Source organism: Microcebus murinus, chromosome 10, assembly GCF_040939455.1.
Source record: "Microcebus murinus isolate Inina chromosome 10, M.murinus_Inina_mat1.0, whole genome shotgun sequence".
Lineage (NCBI taxonomy): Eukaryota > Metazoa > Chordata > Mammalia > Primates > Cheirogaleidae > Microcebus > Microcebus murinus.
This window is the reverse complement of record NC_134113.1, coordinates 23,629,073-23,647,015: the sequence shown is the minus strand read 5'-3', so window position 1 is coordinate 23,647,015 and position 17,943 is coordinate 23,629,073. Positions and strand designations below refer to the sequence as shown.

The 17,943-nt window shown below is 34.2% G+C and overlaps 1 protein-coding gene across 3 annotated transcripts in view; it reads left to right on the top strand.

Annotated features, from left to right (window-relative positions):
• The window catches only part of CFAP54 (cilia and flagella associated protein 54), a 303,509-nt gene that overhangs the window by 87,683 nt on the left and 197,883 nt on the right, over positions 1 to 17,943 (top strand). For all 3 annotated transcript variants that reach the window (XM_020287907.2, XM_076007090.1, XM_012775331.3), the window contains 5 exons: positions 1,147 to 1,269; positions 10,283 to 10,411; positions 11,852 to 11,966; positions 13,757 to 13,846; positions 14,481 to 14,607. In XM_020287907.2, coding sequence (XP_020143496.2) covers positions 1,147 to 1,269; positions 10,283 to 10,411; positions 11,852 to 11,966; positions 13,757 to 13,846; positions 14,481 to 14,607 — 584 coding nt within the window. The remainder of the gene's footprint in view (positions 1 to 1,146; positions 1,270 to 10,282; positions 10,412 to 11,851; positions 11,967 to 13,756; positions 13,847 to 14,480; positions 14,608 to 17,943) is intronic.

Sequence of the window (17,943 nt, the reverse complement as noted above, 5' to 3'; positions counted from 1 at the left end):
ATGTATACCACATGGAGTTCTACTCAGCCACAAGAAACAGTGGTGATCTAGTACCTCTTGTATTATCCTGGATAGAGCTGGAGCCCATTCTACTAAGTGAAGTATCCATACCAAATAATATTATCCAGCCATTAGAAATAATGAATTAGAACTATATTTGTAGACTTGGGGGATTTCTCACAAGGCATGGTTGAAGGAGAAATGTATAGTTCAGAAAAGTGTATATAAATCCCACTTTGTAAGATGACAACAGCCTTTCTTCTATGTACATTTGTGTATTTATACATATACATATGTATGATTATATGACCCTCAAGAAAACTACAAAATTACTAGGGTGTTAACATGATTGGGGTTATGATGTGGGAGGGTGGGAGAGGGTGATCATAGAGGGAAAGGAGTTAAAAAAGTATTAAAAATAAGTGTCCAGTAATGATACTAACAGTGTTGTTAGAATGGGAGCTTGAAGCACTTAATGTGCCCCCCAAAAACCAACATTTGGATGTTAATTTGCCCTTGTGGATACTCTCAATGATGAATAGATTGCTGAAATCTCAGTACTTTTCCGACAGTGATGTTGCCCAGAACTGTGCAACAGTATCGAAAGCTGAACTTAGCCATCTAGCTCTTGATCAAATTCAGAATAATAAAATATGAAACAAGGAGAATATGAAGTGAACACCAATACTAATTGATTTCCTGAGATGTGAATATTTGGTCTTAATTTTAAAGGGAGGTATTTTTTCAAGTACCTGGAATCACTATATGATATTTAATATACCACATAATTCTCCATATGGTTTTTCAAGGTCCTCTTATGTCTGGATATGATCTTTAGTTTTTTGTATACATGTAACATAATGCCTGTATCTTTTATGATCCTTGTCAAAGTATGTTTTTTTAATAGTTATTTGTGTATTTTATTCTTTTCACTAGTTTTCAAGTTACTTTAGATGAAGGGCTTGTCTCAGGATTGAACATATCAATTTTATCTCAGTGTACATTCCTTTCTACCTAATAAACAATTTATCAATAATTATTTTTAACAGTAAAATTTTATGTCTTAAAACTCACATGGTTTGAAAAGAGCATTTTGTAATTAGTAAGGATGATATTTTAAAACTAAAATCATTTTCTAATTTTTAGATCTTGATAAAGTGTGTAGTGGTTTTGCAAGGACTACCAAGTATCGTCTACTCAAAGAAAAATACTGCGAATTTTGAAAGTATACAGCACATGATAGCTTGTTGTGTTTTCTACTTAACAAAGGTATTTATCTTATTCTTTATCTGGTGTCATAAAATTTAGGAGCAGTAATGCTTTAGAAAATCAAACTACTTTGAATCTCAGTAAGTAGAAAAGCATTTTTAGATCAAAAGCAAATGTAAAGTCTAAACATTACAGAATAGTTCAATGTGGTGTTGAACTTTTTCGATGAAACTAATGGGTCTTCATAAACTAAAACTTGATGTTCTTGAAATAGCATTTATTTTATAGGCATTCTATATGGTCACAAAGAATAGCTTTGTTTCACAACCCTAAAACATTAATTATGTATTCCTTATATCGCAGTAAACCTGCGTATCATCTTGTCCGATCATGATCTCAGTGGCACCTGCAGGTAGAGCTGAAGTATCTTAACCCAGGAGTTGAGTGTGGGTAGTGGGGCTTCGAAGATGTCCAGAGCTCAAGCAGCAGGGTTATGATCGAAGGGCAGTAAGTAAAGGAAGAATGTGATAATCTCATGAAATTGGAATGTAAAAATTGATGTTAGACTTGAAGGAAAGGACACAGTAGGTAGGATCTAAGGATGATTCTGAGATTGGTGTTCAGGACCCTGAACTAAACAGAGGACTAACCATAAAGATGAACTCAGACTGTACCAAGCAAGAGTGATATATCTGGAGATCTAAGCCAGGGAGTAGACATAGGCAAAAAGTGTGGTCAGAATATAAACAGGTTTTTCATTTTTGTTTCACTCCTCCATTTAACAAATATTGACTGATTACCTGTCTGTGACAGATGCTGTTTTAGGCACTTGACATATGCACAGAGAATTAGAGAGAACCTCATAGTAGCTGCAGGACGAAGAATAACTCATGGATGACATGAGCAGTTATTTACAACAGAAAGAGAATCAATTAGCTTCAAACTTTTTATCAGCAACACTAGAAGTTAAAACACTGGAACAACATTTGTAGAACCCTTAGGGAAAAAAGACTGAAGTCCAAAAATTAATAACCAGGAAAGATATCATTTATTTGTCAGGGCAAAACAAACATTTTCAGAAGTGCGGGCATTTGAAAAGTATTCTGCCCATGTACTTATCTGAGAAAAACACTTGAGGAAATACTCTATCAAATGACAATTGATTCAGAACAGAAATCCCAAGCTAGGGAAAGACAAAAAGGAGAAGAATAATGGGAGCAATGAATCTTGCAACATATGAGTTATTAAAATTAAGTAGATAATAATGACGTGACTAGGACTTTGCAATATAAATGCTAAGTAGGGATTCTTGAAAGAGAAGAGTCATCTTTGAAAAAGAAACTTACTAGTAACCTAGAACTAAAACTTCCATCCTGTTTGGGTTGGGGGAAGATGTGAGCAGGTAAAGATTCTTAGTGCATGGTTGGTGTTTTATGTATGTACACACACACACATATAAAATACATGTAGTATAAAATTATTATGTTCTTTGAAAGAATGCATATATTTCAAGATGATTCAGAGGAATATGTAATCATGACCAGAACTTTAAAGTATAGTAAGCCTTCTAAATTGACAGGGAGAAAAAATGAATAGGGGGGAAATGAGAGAGAGGAAATAGGAACAGGAAAAAAGGAGGAAAAATGGCTAATTCAGCAAAAATAAGAAGGAAAAAGGTATTCTTTAAAATGGAAGGAATAAAAAATTAAGTATATTAAGTATAAATAAAATTAAGTATATTAATCACTTTACTAAATGTGAAGGAATTCAGAAGACAGAGACTGCCAGATAGGATAAAAAGTCAGATTCAAATATATACTATTTCAAGAAATACTCCTAAAACAAGGTGATAAAACAATGGTTGAAAAATGATTGGATAGACTCATGTACTGGAAAAATACAAATAAAAATAAAGGAATGGCAATTTTCATATCAGAAAAAGCAGAGTACAGGGTCCAAAGCATTAATCAGGACAGAGATTCTGTTCTGACATATCACCCTTCTCTGCTCCTGGATGGCAACTGGTCATTCTCCAGTCTTGGGACAGGCTCATTGTCAAGTATTAAAGATCAAGTCTGAATTAAAACAAAACCTGAATTTCTTTTACAACAGCAAATTAAAGGAAAAACCAGTAAAATTATATAAAAAATGCTTTGAAGGCATTTGAGCACTTTTCTCACTCAGCAACCTTTCCTAATAAAATTTCTAGTAAGTTAGGAATGGAAGGAAGGTATTGAATAATGCTAAAGACATTTGCCAAAATTTTACAGCAAAAATACTAAATGGCAAATTTCTGAAGCTCTTTCCTTAAAAATCGGGAACAGGAAAAAGCTGCTGACTCTTAACAGCAAGATTCAGTCTTTTTAGAGGTTCTTTCTTATGCAATAGATAAGTATGTGAAACAATTTAATATTATCAGAAAGGAATGTGCAGGCAGTCCCTGGGTTATAGACCACCTGTCTTATGGCATTCTGTACTTCTAAATGGGCTCCCAAGGCTCCCCATAAGGATAATTTATAATTAAAAAATTAATATGAATCATTTTGGAACTAGTTTCTTCTGCTCATGTAAACAAACCCACATGGCATAACAGGTTCGTTGATGTATCTTCACACTAGTGGTGGGTCTCATTGTTCATGTGGTTGCTTACACACTTTCATCTTAACTTTTTTATTTCATTTTGTGAGTCTGTGTCTCCCTCTATGACCATGCCTCCAAAGCAAAAGTCCACTGCAAGTCCAGGTGAGCCTGCAGCGAAGAGAAAGGTGATTACGGTGGAAACAAAAGTAGAAATAATTAAGCTTTGAGAGAAAGACCAGACACCATCATTCACCGGGAAAGCATTAGGCTTCAGTTGCTTGACTATCGGAGCAATTATAATATAGAGGATAAAGTGAGAATGTTGGAACATAGGAAAGGTAGTGCTCCAGTGAAAGCATCAATTATTGCTAAGCAGTGTAGTGGATTAATGACTGAAATGGAAAGGTTATTATTGATTTAGTTAGAAGATCAAAAGAAGTGTAACATTCTATTAGCCTAGTGTTGATGCAACATTGAGTATTAATGTTTAATATTATTTTTAAAAATTTCTCCTATATAAAGTTTTTGTATGAGTTTGTTTTTATGTTGTGTTTGTTTGAACTAAAAGAAAGAGCACAATAGTATCTGTAACTTATTATTTAAATATTACACAATAATACATAGTATTCTTACTCTTATTACAGTATTATACAGTATTATTATTATCACATGAGCCATTATAGTATTGTTATTATTACTATATATATGCTGTTCATCAGGGATCTGAGTTACGTACAAATCCTACCTAAAGATATTCTCAGGAACATACACCTCTTCTGTAACCTGGCGACTGCCTGGATAATTTATCTGTAATTGTAGAGGTCTCAAAAACCCATGAGAATCTAGGAAAAAATTACTAGAATTATAAAGAGAATATATAAAGTGACTGTGTATTTGATACCTATAAACTGATCGTTATTTTTATTATACTTGTAGTAGTCAGTTAGATATGGAGAGGTTAAAATATACCACTTATAAAATAAAATATTTTAAACTTAACAAAATGTTAAAGAAGCGAAATAAAAGAACTGCGAAATCTTACTGAGGGACAGAAAATAAGATCTGAACATGTGGCAGGCCACACTAAGTCCTGAATAGGGAGACTTACTGTCATAGGAATGTAAATCCTTCCCAAAGTAATATTTAAATTTAATGCAGTTCTAATCAGAATTTCAATAGTGTATCTCTGGAACTGATTAGAATAACTTAAGAGTTTTCAATAGATATTAAAATTTGCCATAAGACCACTTCAATAAAAAATGATGTTAACAGATTAAGGGGGACATAGTTCAGTGGAGTGGAATGAGGGTCTAGGTATAGCCCCAAGTCTGCAGAAGAAATCACTGTATGACAAAGATAGTTATTTGATTCATTGAGAAAATTATAGTGTATTATAATAGTTTATTTAATGAAAGTTACTGGTATAACTAACTATATTCATCTGGAAGTGAACAAAGCCAGAGCCCTATCTCATACCTTAAACAGAATGAAGTCCAGATGGTTTTAAGGATATTTGTATGGCCTTGGAATTAGGGGACACCTTCCTCAGTAAGGCACAAAATTCAAAGATAGATAATTAGATTATATAATAAAACATTTTTATGGCAAGGCACTATAAACAAAGCTTAAAGGCAAATACTAGTTTGGGAAAAATATATGACAGATACTGGATAATTAACATTGATTACTTCAGGGAGTAATCAATGAGAAAATATGAAATAATTTTACAGTTTTGGGAAAGAAGAATCAAATTTATCTTTAATTACAGAGGATATAATTAAATATTCAGTTACCTTAAAAAGTGGAGCAATGAACAGGTACCCTATGACACATGGCCATCTTCTAAGGTTAGAGAAGAACTATTGAAGGCTTTCAAACGTAGAAATGACATAATGAGATTTGTAGTTTAGGGCAAAAATTATTCTGGTTGCACAACAGCTAAAAATTAGAGGGGGATAAGACCTGAGGCAGGGGATGTGTTAGAAGGTGATGGATGATAAACTAAACTAGTGTGGAAAAAGTGGGAGGTAGAGAGAATTGAAAGAATTGAAGAGTAATTTATGAGATAAAATTAAGAACCTGGCAATCTTCTGCATAAAGGGGATAAAAGAGGAATAGGGAAGAATCAACAGTAATATCCAGCTATCGGGCCTGGGCAGTTGGATGAGTATATCACTGTTCTTTGAACCCTGGATGAGGAGTAATTTTGTGTGGTAAAAGGGGAGAAGATAAGTTTTGAACAGATTGAACATTGGGATCTATGCAAAGAAATGGCCATTATGTAATTGGACCTCTAGGCCTGGAGCTCAGAAGAGGCTACATATGTATAAAGACAAAGGAGTCATTAGCATATGAACTACAACTGAAGCAAAATAGGTGATATCATCCGGGAACAGTGTGTTGAGTGAGAAGGGTAGATTTGTCTTAGTATTATCTAAGAATCTAAAGGGTGTACTTAGTCCAAGGGGCTGATCTTGCTTCTGAACGCTAGCAAGAGGAAGAGCTAAAGAGTCAGATTAATCCAAAAATCCTCTGTCATTTCTAACCCCTCCCCAACCTCTAGAATCTTCCTGTGACTATTAGTTCTGTCACCATCACTGAAAGCAGGGGTCCCACACAGTACAAAGCACCCCTTCCCTTTTCCAGTGCTACAGTCACACACACATTAATTAGTGTCATGCTGAGCCAAAAGTGCACCTTCCAAGGATACTTTTCTTTAGAATATATTTGTCTGGTTGGCCTTTCCTCCCCAAACTCTTCCATCAATGTGTATTTCCAGGGGAAGGGTGTCCTTTTCAAATAAAGGAAGACCAAGTACACTTTCCTTCCAGGGCACTGAACACAACTACTTAGTTTACATTTAAATAACTAAGAGGGACTATTGCAGCATTCCTTCCAGAACTAAGAAAGAAAGTCTATCCCAAGGCAGCTTGTTGTTGGCAACTGGCCAATAGCAACTTCTGCTAAAAACAAACCAACCAATAAAAAAACCCCAAACCTGCTTAGTCGGGAGAGGGGAAGAAGGGCGATTTGGGAGGGGAGAGGTGAGGAGCAGAGCAAGGTCCCTGGAGGCAGAAGGCAGTGGGATCCCAGCACTTGTGGGAGGGGTGAGTCTGGATGGGAGATTCACTTCTCCCCTCTCAAGGAGGGCAGGGCGGTTGTAGTTACAGGTGTGTGGTGATAGGTTCATGAATGGGAGATAAGCTAGTTCCCCTGCATTTCTTCTGTGGAAAGGAAGCAAGGTCCTTTGCTGACAGTGAGGGGGTGAAGGATAAGGGGTGGGTTTCAAATATTTGAGAAGAATGGGAGGGTTTGGGCCAGTCAATGTAGAAGGTGGGAGGGGATGCTGACCTAGAATAAACAGAGTGTCCAGCCAGCCTTTGGGGCCCAGTGGAGGTTGAAGTCCTTGAATTGACATGCTGCCTCTCTCAGCTGTGGATGAATGAATGTTTTACCTTAGTACACAGCGGCTTTGGCTCTGGCTCTGTGCATTTCCTGGCTTGCCAGCCATGACCCCACTCCCCTTTCCCTCCCTGCAGGAATCATTGAAATCCCAGTGATGGTACTGTAGAAGTGGCCTAAATGTGTTCTGAACTTTTTTAAAAAAACTAATTTTTGATATTTGGATTTGATTTGATATTTGGATGTTGGGATTTGATATTTGGGTTGGTTTTATCCAAAATTCATTGTTGAGAATTGCCATTCTAGAAGTCTCCTCCAGCCTGGCCTATAGTCTCAGAATCCTGGACTAACCCTGAATCCCAGATTTCAGGTGTTCATTTGATATAAACAATATTGAATTTTCTCTTAGGACATGTAAAGCCCAATTAGTCAAATGGCTCTGTTTCTTTGTTCTGTTTAAAAAAACTGGTGATCTTTTCAGGTGGTTGAATCTTCCTTCTTTAAGCAGCAGTATTTTTTTTTTTCTTCTAAAGTGCCACTTCTGAGATCCCTCATCTTAAATCTGTCATTACTTTTGCATAGTTTTAAAATCATTATGCTAAACATCTGGCATACTCTTTTTATTTCTGTTCATCATTTGGTATGTTAAATAGAATTGGTCCTCTATTTTTCTTTTGATTGGAAAAAATTCTTTATCATTTATTATTTTGTATTAACATATTAAAATGAGGGGAAATGATTGCACAGTTCTCTGTAAGTTCTCTAAATATGCCAGAAAGCAAAATTAAGTATAGTGGAGAGCAATCATTAGCTCATTTCTGTTTTGTAATAAAATTTTCCCCTCTCATATAAATTTTATAATGAGATTGGACTGTTTTGCTGGGCATTCAAAGCCCTGCATGACCTAACTGTATCTACTAACTCAAAATTTATTTCACCATTTTCTTTCCCACGCTCTGTTCCATAGTCGGCATTAGTTTAGCACCATTTCTCTTGTCCCTTAGAAACATTTCTTGTTCTTAGCATTAGGTAAAGCTTATCAGGTCTAAGTAACCACTCTATTTTCAGCCACTTTATGTATCACTTCCCTGCATAAGAAGTAACAGTCGTTATTTACCTTAAATACTAACCTACTCAACAGAATATATCTACATATAACAAATTCATACAAACTTATTTATACTCTTAGTTGCCCTAAGGGGCTAACAGTGAATGTGTCCCATTACTTTGACCCTTGCCTTCAGTAGGGTGTAAGTGAATCAGATTGCTGGCTTTCCTGGAGTTGATGCTAGAGCCAAGGTTGTAACCACATGGTGAAGCTGTGTAAATAAGGTGGAGAGAGCTGTTCTGGGAAATGGCTCAGCTGTAGGAAGACATGAAGTCCTGAAACACAATGGTTTAGATGGAAAAATCCAAACTATAAAATAATTTAAAGAGGTTTATTCTAAGCCAAATATGTGTGACCTAGGCCTAGGAGACAAGTTCTCAAGAGGTGTTGAGAAAATGTACCCGATGTGACCAGATTACAGTTTGGTTTTATATTAATACATTCATGGGAACAGGAATTACAGGTTAAAATCGTAAATCAATACGTTGGTTTGGCCCAAAAAGGCAGGACATCTCAAAGTGGGAGCTTATAAGTCATAGGTGGGTTTTAGGGATTCTTTAGTTGATAATTGGTTGAAAGAATTAAGCTTTATCTAAAGACCTAGAATCAGTGGAAGGGATGCTTGAGTTAAGATAGGGGCCCACTTGGATGACTGAGTTAAAATAAGGGGGTCTTCTGTCTCTCAGGTGATGCTATACCAGAACCAGGTTGGAAGGTAAACCATATTATATTGGGTTAATAAAACCCGCTTTGTGAGATTTTACTGTTTGTAGGTGTGACTCACCAGTCCTCTTAGAAAGGAATTTGGATAAAAGAAAAAGGTCAGAGTTCAGTCCTTAATGGTGATTGTCAGATTTTACACTTGGCTCAATATTTTATGAGATTAAAGTGTAAGGAGATGAGTGGTGGAAGATTACTCTAGAAAGGTAGGTAAGGGCCAGTCTAAAGAAGGCCAGAGAATTGGTGATAGGAAATATAAAAGAGGGAGCCCCTTCCCTCCTTTTGACTACAGTGTATGCCTACTCCAGGGCTCATGGAGAATCTACCAAAAACACCTTATTCCTATGAGAATGTCTTGTATATCATTTACTGATATAAATGCCCCTCTAAGACATCATGAGGTTAATAATCGTGCCATTTCTCATAGAAAGTAACTCAAGATAAGAGGTAATGTTTATGTGGTCTTCCTTCAAGAATTACTTTGTTTTAATGTAGATTTTTAAAATAGAAACATTTTCTTAATAGTCAACTTACTATACCAAGTTATCCAGCTGTATGGCCTGGAGATGTGAAGAAGTCATTATTGGTGTTAAAGTAAGTTTAGCCTAAAGCTGCCTCCTTACATATTTTAAGTCTGGCCTAAAGGTTTCTCTGTACAGAGTGAACTGTAACCTAACTGGAGGTATTATATATATATATATATATTATATATATATATTTTATATATATATTATAATTATATAAACAGATTGTAACCTACTCTTGTACCAAATCACTAAGTTTCAGCCAATCAAAGGCAGTCAACTGGTCAAACCATATTCAAATAAGACACATGTCGACCTATAACCAATCTGGCTATTTCTCTACCTCACTTCTGTTTTCTGTATGTCACTTCCCTTTTTGTTCATAAATCCTCCAACAGAGTCTCTCTGAATCTATTCTGGTTTGGGGTAGGGGACGCTGCCTGATTTGTGAATCATTTTTTGTTCAATTAAACTCTGTTACATTAAATTTGTCTAAAGTTTTTCTTTTAACATTGGTGAGATCCTGTTACTAGTTGTTACCTAGTAGAATCGTGCATTTTTAATGACATTAAATGCATTAAATATGATCTGGAGGTAAATTTCCAGCTTTCTTAACAAAAACGGGAGTTCTTAGACCCAAAACATTATGAAGCTTTGAAATTTATTAAAAATGATACATTATACTTGAAAAATAGACAAAAGTGTGCAATAGAGTTAATTAATAAATTTTTAAAATTAGATTCTGCGTTCATGGAAAGAGTATGACCTGGCAGTAATGATTATAAATTATGGGAAAAAAATGTTGGATGTCACACCAGCGTGCAAATCTCTATTTAGTAGTAATGAACAAGACGAAATGCCAGAGGAGGTAATTGCTTTTTGTTTCTCAATTTTAAACATAGAAAAATATATGTTAGATCTTTTAGGAATCATACAGTGTTATTAAACATATATGAAAATTAATCAGTTTTCAATTTGTCATAGAAGTAAAGTATAATATAGTGAATTTTTCTTTTTTGAGTTTTGGTCAAGAAAATGAAAAGGAATCTGTCTCAGTTAGAGTAGCTCCATTTCTATCTCTATTACAGGTTGAATTTCCAAGTAAGCACTTGTTTGCCAGACAAAACAAAACAAAACACTTCCAAAAAACATCACCCCTGTCTTATCAGATGATTTTTTTTTGCCATAATCCTTTCTTGGGTGGGGGTGGACGTTGTCTGTCTAGAGCAGGGGTCCTCAAACTTTTTAAACAGGGGGCCAGTTCACTGTCCCTCAGACCGCTGAAGGGCTGTTAGAGAGTGTGGTGCACATTACACATGAGCACTGTGGGCCCGGGCAAGTTGGCTCCTAAGCAGGACAGGCAGCTGCGGCAAAACCACCAGGCAGGTTGGATAAATGTCCTCGGTGGGCCGCATGTGGCCTGTGGGCCGTAGTTTGAGAGTTTTGATTAAGCTGGAGGCAATTTGAGGGTTTTTCCCACCAAGTGTTTACTCTCAGGTCTACCAGCCAGCCCCTTCATGTTACCCAGGCCCTGGCCTGGGACCCTGTCTCTACACATTGTCGTAGGATAGTGCCTCACGCCTTTCTCCTTGAAGCTGCTAGTTCAGCAGAAGGCTGTGATACTTAATTCTGACTAATATTGTAGCCATTGTTTATTTATAGGAGTCAGAAGTCATTAGAGCCACTCAAGGTCCTTTAAAGCCTAAATGGGCGTGGAAGGTTTTTTTGTGGGGGTGGGTAGAACAAGAGACATTGATGGGCTGCTTCTCAGGCTCAGACAGAGAAAACACCCTGGGAAGCCTGAGTGCAGACAGGCCAATTCCTAATCCACTAATTACTGACCCTGTTATGTTTCAATGAAAGGCAAAGTAGCAAAGGCAATTAGCTCAGTTGTAAAGAAGCTCCTTCTGGGAAAAGAAAGGAAAAATAGAATAAAGGCATACATTTCTGAGGGCAGGCTGGGAATTTTCTTCTGAAGATTTTTAGAGCCATCTCCTCAGCTGCTTTAAGAATACAGCTGTTGGTCGGAGGGGGCTGGTTAGAGGGCGGAAATTACTGGGAGAAAGGGAGAGGGAAAAGCAGCAGTATTTTGGTCAATCTCCATGAAATACTTAATAATGTGTCTGGCATTTTGTTAGAAGACAATAACTGTTACTATTAGTTATTAATTAGTATTGTTTAGCCATGTAGATCATAGTTTTATCTACAAGTATGAAAGTATGAAAACATAATTTAAAGAATGTTGTTTGAAAATGACAGTTGTTGCAATGTGTTGAAGTACATTCTGACATTTAACCAATGTTTTTAGGGTTCTTTTAAGAAGTCTTCAAAGACTAAGAAGCCACAGCAGATACTGTTGCCTGAAAAAATAAATGAACAGCTGGCCTTGTTGGAAACACACCTACTCAAACTGACAAAGCAATGTGATCATTTTTTTCCCTGTATACTTTTTTCTGTTTAGCATTATGTTTTTAAAATTGAGAAGATATTTTGTTCAAAGGATTAAGATAAGATTAGCATTTGGTAAACCCTTTAGGTTTGCACAGTGCTTTTACATTGTGTCATTAATCCTAACAATAGCCTGTTAATAAGGGATTGCTAACTGCTTTTTACAGATGTGGCTCATAAAGATTAAGTGATTTACTCAGGATTACATAGCTGCCTTGGACTTGAGCCTGCATCTTCTGACTCTGAAGCAGGTTTTCTCAGCCTCCACACTACTGTCATTTTGAGCCAGATAGTTTTTTGTTGTGGGGACTGTCCTTAGCATTGTAGGATGTTAAGCAGCATCCCTAGCTTCTATCCATAGAAGCATAGCATGCCACCTTCCCAGTTGTGGCAATCAACTGGGAGGCAAATGTTATCAAATAGATCTTTGGTGGGGTTTAGGGGTAGCACAAAATTGAGAATCACTGCTCTAAAGGCAGTAACTGAGAAATAAAGGGGTAGTGTAAAGGGTGTTAATGTGTAAGTTGTTGGCCTTCTAGAGTAGAAAGTACAGTGAAAGATTAGGTTTAGGTCATTGTACTGTAGCAGTTTCATAATGGAACAATGTGTTAATACAATGATTGGTATTTTGGAGTTTGCAGCTTGGCAAGCTCCTTGGGAAATTGATTTAGTTTCTGATGATGATTAGTATTGTCACATTTTTTAAAAAGCAGATACTTCAGATCTTCTTGAAGAACGAGAGAATACCTAAATTTGAGCCACAAACCATGTCTGAAACTCTGCTTTTGGCCCCCTGGTCTTTTGGAACCAGACTACACTTATAGAATTCCTGTCCCCACTTTACCTCTTTTACTGTATGCCTCAGTTGTCTTGGTGGTCAAACTGTTTGAGGATTTCCTGACTTGGATCTCTTCTCTTTTTCAATGCATTCCATGTCTGTTTCAAGCTGAATTTATGAATGGAACCCAATATTCTATTATTCCCATAATCAGTAAACTTAGTTTTGGGAAAGTAGTAATTGTCTTTTTACATATAAAAATATAATTCCTTAAAACATAAAGTATTCTAGAAATATGAATTACTTATTTTTATAGTATCAGTAAAAACATTACTAAGAAGCATAATGCAATATTACTGGCTAAATAGTAAATTCAGCAACAACAATAATAAAAATAGTTTTGTACAGTGTTTTCTGTATGCCAGGCACTATTTTAAGTGTTTTATACACATTAAAACTCATACAACATATTTATAACAACCGTATGAGGAAGGTATTGTTATTATCCCCATTTTAAAGATAAGGAAATTGAGGCAAGGAGAAGCTAAGTAACTTGCCAAAGTCTCATAACTAAAACATGCCAAAGTTAGAATTTGAACATAGAAAGTCTGGCTCTGGTGACTGTGCTATACTTTATTGCCTTTTAAAGATTATTTTATTAAAATGGAGTTAATATAATTGGTAGGTTTCTGAGTCTTGGGTGTGCTGATATATGACAGCTTTTGAATGAGAGAGAATCATGCCTTGGAAACTCTTCACCTATTTGGTGATAAATCCCTTAGCTTTTAGGGGGAAAAATAAAAGGAAATAATTTAAATGATTGGATTATTTTTATCTGCAAAATATAATTTTATAATTGATATTTAAGGTACACAATTTAGAATGAGTACTTTGAGTACTTTACTATTTTTTATCCTTTCCAAGAATTTTTATTGCTGGTTATTCATGTTAAACAGAACATTAACTTCTTAATTTTTTAAAATTTAGATGTTACATCTGAACTCTTAGGAACAGAAGACCCTATATTTCTTTACCCTGTGGTTTTAAATTGGACAGTAAAAAATGCCATGAAAGAAGGTAGGTGACATGAATGTGTACATGATTCTGTGGATTTTGTTTCTGTTGTCTACTTGAAGATTTTACCTATTCTAGGCAGAATATTTTGGGTTCTTATCCATTCAAAATAAAGCAGAATCTTGATTGCCAAGTAACGAAAGAGAACTACACCTGTACCTGGTTTAAAGTCTGGAAAGACAGAACCTTGATGGTGGCTTGCTTTGGTAGTGAATGATGTTACTATGAAGCTTACAAAAAATAGAGAAAAAAGCAGTAGTGACTTTCAAGTGTAGCTGTGAAGAAACAGCAACATTATTGCCTAACTCAGAGTGAAATATAATAAAAATTAAGATTGCTAGTTATAATTATCAGAACTTTTCCCCAATTAATCATACATTAGAAGCAACTTTAATGAAATGTTTCATAACACTGAGATATTTAGAAAATAAATGAAATATAGACTACAAAGGATTAGTTGATCTTAGAAAAACAATAGTTCATACCACATTTACTTCTATATATTTTTTAAAAGCAAGATATCTAAAAAGAAGATTAATAGACTTGCCTATTAGAACAAAATGACTATTAATACTAGTAATCTTTCAATGCCAATAACTAAGTATATTGGTAACTACACATGAACTTGTTTTTACAGTTATGAAATTTAAGAACAGACCTAGATTCCTGGAATTCTTTACACAAGTTATGCTAAAATGCATGAATGATGAAAAATTTCACCTTGTTGTGGAGATAACAATTCCTGTCTATGAATTCTTGAAAAGGTACTTGTAATATAAGTTTTATATTTGTTAACAACTTTAAAAGATGAGTGGCATTGTCACTTTAAGAAATGTAAGGTAGACAAAAAAGAGGGTGGGATATATGCAGTTAAAAGAACTACCAGGAGATAGTGAAGATTTATGTCTCTGTGTGCAAATAAATAACTACATGTAAAAATGTTTATACAAATGAATTAAGAAATGAGAATAAAGCATGTTCAGATTTCCAGCAGAAAATACATTAGGAGGTCTTTTGCTATTGGGTCAGGATAGATAATAAATATCTCTAAGCCATTAGCTCTCTCTCACATGGGGTTTTGGATCCAGTTTTGGTCATTTACTATGTGTTTCTGATTCTTTTATAGTAAGGAACAGAGCCATTTCTTGGGGTTTCTATTTGTATATGTGAAGGGGGAATTCCTCAGATAGAAGTAGTAAAACTTAGAGCTGTCTCTCTCATTCTTGAAGCCCAAATCATTCTCTTGGCTCCCAAAGAAAATGATAGTGTCCCATGCCAGTTATGAGAGATGTCAAATGAATCCATCTTTTTCCCTAACAACTGACAAGTGGGCTTTCCTTTACTGGGAATATATTTATCCTTTCCATTTTAATAAAAGTAAATATCAGTAACATAAGATCTATTTTAAAAATGGCAACAAAAGAGCAGCATCCCCTTAAAAACATACAGGATATATTCTTCCTAAAATAGGCACTTCATTTATTAGAACAAAAAAAGCTTGGAATATATGTGCTTCATTTTTTCAAAGGATAAAAGAGAAAATTCTTTCCATTAAATGGAACAGGCCATGGTAATAAGAGAATTGGTCAGAATTAGAGCATTCCATTACATTAAACAAATGAATAAATGACAAACTACAGCCAAAATTGGATGTTTAGAAGCTTTAATAATATTCTTGATAACAAAGAAAAGCAGAAGACACTTTCAGTGTGCAGGAAGGACTGACTGTGGAAGTCCATTCTAAGAATAGGTATTTTGGAAAAGAAAGAAGGAGTAGCTTAGAAGCATTGAGCAGTGGTCTGATAAAAGACTTGAAGTTGAGGATTAAACAGTATAACTGAGTTCAAAAGAAAGGTGATAATTTTAATTTCAAGGCTGAGCAGATGTTTTGGGTGCTCTTTACCAAGTCAGGAAATATAGGAAAAGGTATAGATATAATATCTTGATTTTTACTTTGATAGTAATATCTATTTTATATTTATGTTTATATGCCTAGTATGTTTTTACAATTTTTTTCTCATATTGCAGGAGACAAATATATATCTATATTTTTTTCCAATTTCATGATTTACATTTAATGTTTTAATCCATATAGAATTTATTCTCATATGGGGACTTGAATTAAACTTTAGTTTTCCCCCAGTTTATCAATTGTCCTGGTATATTTAAAGAATAATCTCATTTATCACTTATTTTTAATGGCATCTCTTCATATTCAAAATGGTTAAGTCCATCAATAATGCTTATAAATCACAATGAAGATATTTCATAAACTTTTCATGTTCTACTTAACAAAGAGTGAAAATATATGGAAATGGCTGCTGAAAAGAATGCTAATTTGACAGAAACATAATAATATTGATAGAGTTGAATATGCCACTTCAAAAAAGACCAAATTTTTTCATACCTTAGGTTTAAGAAAAACAAAACAAAACAAAACAAAAAAAACAAAAAAGACCAAATTAAAAGGACATAGATATATAACATATACTTAATAAGATTAGTTTAATATATATATATAATAGAGACTAAATACTCTTTAAAGTACTCATGAATTAAAAAATTAAGCATATTTGAGTTGTAAAATAAAGTTCAATAGTTTACCCAGACTGAAATTTGTAAAGACCACCTTCTCTTACAGTGCAATAAAACTGAAATTTTATAACAAAATAAATTACTTGTATGGATCAGGAGATAAACCTAACTGAAAGTGTAGACCCTTTTGAAAATAATGAAAATGAGAAACCCTACACATCATATGCATCCAAAGCAGCAGTTAAGGACAAATTCTTAGCTTTAGGAGCTTCTTTACTAACAAGGAAAAATAAAATTAAATGAGCTTTCATCAAACTCAAAAAATTAGAAAAATAACGAAACAAATATAAGAAAGCAGGGAAAAAATAATTAAAATTAATATGTTTTAAAATAGTCCAATTGGTAATGGCTAGAGCTGGTTCTTTGAAAATATAAATAAATTAGGAAATTTCTCAACAGTGTGATAAGAAAAAGAAATACAAGTAATCCAAAGAGATAATAATCATAATTTTGGAAGTGATTAAACAAACACTAGACAATAGCATGTAGAATATAATATTAACAAGTTAAAAAATATAATTGAAAGGGATTATTATTTGGGTTAATTTAAATTATAAGAATTGATCAAAGCAGTAAAAATATTTGAATATTTCAGATTTTTTTCGTATAGTTCTTTCATATTTTAAAGAAACAAATTTTTGTTTTATATAAAGCTATTTCAGAACATGAGTATAATGTTTTCTAATAAATGTAGGACAGCAGTTTCTGATAACAAAGTCATATAAAAAGAGAATAAAAAAGTGAAAATTATGGATCATTTTACTTAGCAGTATACAGTAGCAAAAATCTAAAATAAAATAGCATGTAAATTCAGCAGTGAAAATGTAGATTTTTATTCTCAATGCAAATATAGTAGGAAATCTGTAAATATCAAACTCTCAAAAATGCTTGAGTGGATTCCACAATTAAGTACTCTGAAAATGGAGATAAAATAATTGATATTTGCAAATAATTATTTTTTAACATAATAAGCTAAAGATAATTAACTGATAACATTAGAACTAATAATAGAATTCAATAGGATGGTTAGATGCAAAATCAATATCTTTCCTATACCAAAAAGAAAGTATAATGGAAAAATGAGCTCATTTCTATGGAGTGCTGTGTTCAATTTATCAGGAATTGTGAGGGGATTTAGGCTAATATGAAGAAGACCAAACATCTTTACTAAGAGATATTTTTTAAAAGCCTTGAATAAATGAAGAGACTTTGTACATTACTTGGTGGGCAGATAGAATATTGTAAAGATCTCTATTATCTTCAGATTGTTTGGTTTAATGCAATTCCAATAAAAATTCCAATCAGATTTGTTTATGTAGAGTGGACTAAAATAATGAAAATGATTTGAAAAGTGAAAAAGAGAAAGAAAGAGGGATTTGTACTGTCAGATAAAGTATAACAGTTGTGCTTGTAAAATGATTGGTAGATAGCTACTGGGACTCAATTGCACGAGAAACAGGCACTAATGCAGTCATACACCCTGTGATGACATTTCAGTTAATGAT